At 41.1% G+C, this 3,659-nt stretch overlaps 1 protein-coding gene across 1 annotated transcript; it reads right to left on the bottom strand.

The window, feature by feature from the left end:
- Positions 1 to 3,118: 3,118 nt before the first annotated feature.
- Positions 3,119 to 3,442, bottom strand: LOC105793436 (uncharacterized). The gene has a single exon (XM_012622347.1). The coding sequence runs from the start codon at positions 3,440 to 3,442 to the stop codon at positions 3,119 to 3,121; it is 324 nt and encodes a 107-aa protein (XP_012477801.1).
- Positions 3,443 to 3,659: the final 217 nt, after the last annotated feature.

The following is a 3,659-nucleotide window of genomic DNA, read 5'->3' as shown; positions in this document are numbered from 1 at the left end:
AAGATTTTTGAAGGTTTATATTTGCAATCGATTCAAAACCCAGGGACTAAAACAACAATTAGACGCACAGATCCAGATATTCACAATCAAACATGGGAAACGGCACCGTTTGAACGTGGATCCATTTGGAATCGGAACCAAATATGCGGTATAAATTAAAAAATAGAAGAAAACTAAACTGAAACAGTGCAAAACAAAAGAGGACTCGGCACGCAATTACCCCTCCCCCTACCAAACACGCGGATCTAGCCGCAATTGGACCGGGTCATCGGGTGGACGCCAATACGGCACCGTTTTAGAGCCATTGGTACGGGCCTAAACGGTGTCGTTTTATGCCCAGTATAAATGCCCTTCAAAACCCTAAAACCAAAATACTTCAAAGCTCTATTAGACTATCAGAAAAAAAAAGAAAAAAAAACTAAACCTCTCTCACCCTTCGCCACCTCCAAACCCAAAACTCCGTCTAACTCCGATTTGGATAGAGTAAATGGAGCTCCAACGGTGCTCACAGGTAAGATTTATCCTCGCATTTCTCTCCTTTTTTATTCTATATATATTCTCATATATATCTAAAAAAATAGAAAAAGAAAGAAGTATGAGTCGGAAAGAAAACAGAATGAAAAAGAAAGAAAAAAGAAAAAAAAACCTTTTTTTCAATCTTTTCTTTTTGTATTCATTTCGTGTTTTCTACAGTATGCGCGTCCCCCTTTTTTACATTGTAGTATTTGGCTTTATAGCCGAATCGGAAAAAGAAAAATGAAGACGAAAAATCCCCCTATTTTTCTCTCTCTTTTCTGTTTTTCTATTTCTTTTTTGCTGCTTTTGTTGCTCGTTTGTTTGTTGCTTGTGTGCAGTGCGTGTCTGATGTCGAGACGCAGTACGCGTCTTAAGGCCAGTGTCTGGCGCACTGCTGTGTGTGTGGTAGTAGGAGGAGGAGAGGGGTCGATTGCGCGAGGATCCTCTAGGGTTCCTTGCTGCTGATTTTTTGTTTTGGGCTATCGGGCTAGTAATTTGGGCCATATTGTAACTGGGTTTAAATTTTAATGGGCCTTAGTGGGTTAGCATTTAAGCGCTTGGGCCACTGTATTGGGTTGATTTTGGACTGTATTATTATTTATTTTTTTTTGGTTTTTCATTTGGTTTATTGGGTTTAAATTGGGTATTGGGTTAGTTTCTATTTGCTTGGGCCCGGGCAAAAATTGGGCTCTACACCCTACATTGAGAATGGCCATGGAGAAGTCATGACATGGAGAGGTGAATGAGGCACATGGATATTGTCTCCGTAAATCTGGCACTTATGGCATTTCTTAGCATACTTGATACAGTCTCCTTCTATGGTGGACCAATAATATCAAATTCTCATGATCTGTCTGGCCATTGTGAAACCATTAGCGTGTGTTCCACAGACACTATCGTGGATCTCTTCTAAGATTTGCTTAGCCTCAATAGCATCCACGCATCTTAGCAGCACCTGATCCTTTCCTCTTTTGTATAGGATTTCTCCATCTAAGACGTAGTCACTAGCCAGCCTCCTCAATGTTCTCTTGTCATTCTCAGTTGCTTGGTCTGGGTATTCGTGATTTTTCACGTATCGTAATATGTCTTAATACCAAGGGTGGTCATCTTTTTCTTCTTCTTCGTCAATGTTACAACAGTGAGCTGGAGCCTCATAAATGCTCATTTGACCAAGGAAGCCAATGTAGCCAAAGCGTCGGCCATCTGATTCTCATATCGAGGGAGATAACAGAAGGTGATGTCATCAAACTCCTCAATTAATTCCAGGACTAGCTTTCGATAACTAATCAACTTGGGGTCTCTTATTTCTCACTCGCCTTTGAGCTGATAAATCACTAATGCAGAATCCCCATATACCTCAAGTACCTTGATTTTGCGTTCAATAGCCGCATGGATTCCCATGATACATGCTTTGTACTCTGCCATGTTATTTGTGCAATCAAAATCTAGTCTGCCAGTGAATGGATAATGATCACCGTCTGGAGATACCAAGATTGCCCCAATCCCGTTACCCACAGCATTTGAGGCTCTGTTAAAGTTCAATTTCCAAGCATTGCTTTCTTGTGTGTTTGCTTCAGCAGTTGCCACATACATCAGATCCTCATTTGGGAAATCGAAGTTCAAAAGCTTATAATCTTCCAAGGCTGTACTAGCTAGAAAATCTACTATTGCGCTCCATTTTATGGCCTTTTGATTCACATAGGCTATGTCAAATTCAGACAATAGAATTTGCCATTGGGCTATCCTTCCATTTAGAGCGGTTGACTCCATCATGTATTTCAGAGGGTCCAATTTGGAGATTAACCAAGTCTTATGGTATAACATGTATTGTCTCAATCTTCGAGTGGTCCAGACCAAGGCGCAACACAATTTTTCAATCGGTGAATATCTCGTTTCGCATTCAATGAACTTCTTGTTGAGATAGTAGATTGCTCTTTCTTTTCGTCCTGACTCGTCATGTTGGCCGAGCACGCACCCCATAAAATTTTTGAAGACTACCAAGTATAGTATCAGTGGCTTATTTGGGCAAGGTGGCGTCAGTACTGGGGCGTTGGACAGGTAATGCTTGACTTTTTCGAAAGTTTTCTGGCACTCCTCATCCCATACACCTGGATTGTGTTTCTTAAGGAGACAGAAAATGGGATCACATTTCTTAGTTAACTATGAAATAAACCGAGCGATGTAATTTAGTCTTCCCAGAAAACCTCGAACTTCTTTCTGAGTATTTGGCGGAGGCAATTCTTGTATGGCTTTGACTTTGTCTGAGTCAATCTCAATTCCCTTTTCACTGACTAAAAATCCTAGCAACTTTCCCGATCTAGCCCCGAAAGTGCATTTGGCTGGGTTAAGCTTTAGCTGGAATTTCCTTAACTTTAGGAATAGTTTTCTTAGGACTTGCACATGTTCCCCATCTGTTCTAGACTTTGCGATCATTTCGTCAACATAGACTTCTATCGCTTTATGCATCATATCATGGAACAAGGTTACCATGGCTTTCTGATATGTCGCTCCCGTATTTTTTAGTCCAAATGGCATCACTTTGTAGTAAAATGTCCCCCACATCATTACGAAGGTGGTCTTCTCCATGTCTGCAGGATGCATCCTAATTTGGTTGTACCCAAAAAAACCATCCATGAAGGAGAACAGTGAGTATCCGGCTGTGTTGTCCACTAAGGTATCGATATGGGGCAATGGGATTGTCCTTGGGACTGGCTTTGTTCAAATCTCTGTAGTCTACACACATTCGCACTTTCCCATCTCTCTTAGGAACAGTGACTATGTTGGCTACCCATTCTGAATACTTGACCACCTGTAAGAACCCAGCATCAAACTGCTTCTTAACTTCTTCTTTTATTTTTAGCAGGACATCAGGTATCATCCTTCGGAGCTTTTGTTGGACTGGTTTGCATTCTTCCTTTATAGGCATTCAGTGTACCACGATATCAGTACTTAACTCGGACATGTCTTGATAGGACCATGCGAAGACATATCTGAACTCATGTAGTAACTCAATGAGATCTCGTTTCGTCTCTTTGTCAATGCAAGCTCCAATTTTCACCTCTACTGATTACTTGTAGGGTAGGATTTGTTTCTTTTCTTGCTCCACCATCCCTAACAAATCAGGAGATAGGACGCTGTTTTGG

This window comes from Gossypium raimondii, chromosome 8 (genome assembly GCF_025698545.1).
Source record: "Gossypium raimondii isolate GPD5lz chromosome 8, ASM2569854v1, whole genome shotgun sequence".
In the NCBI taxonomy this organism is placed as follows: domain Eukaryota; kingdom Viridiplantae; phylum Streptophyta; class Magnoliopsida; order Malvales; family Malvaceae; genus Gossypium; species Gossypium raimondii.
The sequence above is the reverse complement of the archived record's forward strand: the minus strand, read 5'-3'. Positions and strand labels throughout refer to the sequence as shown.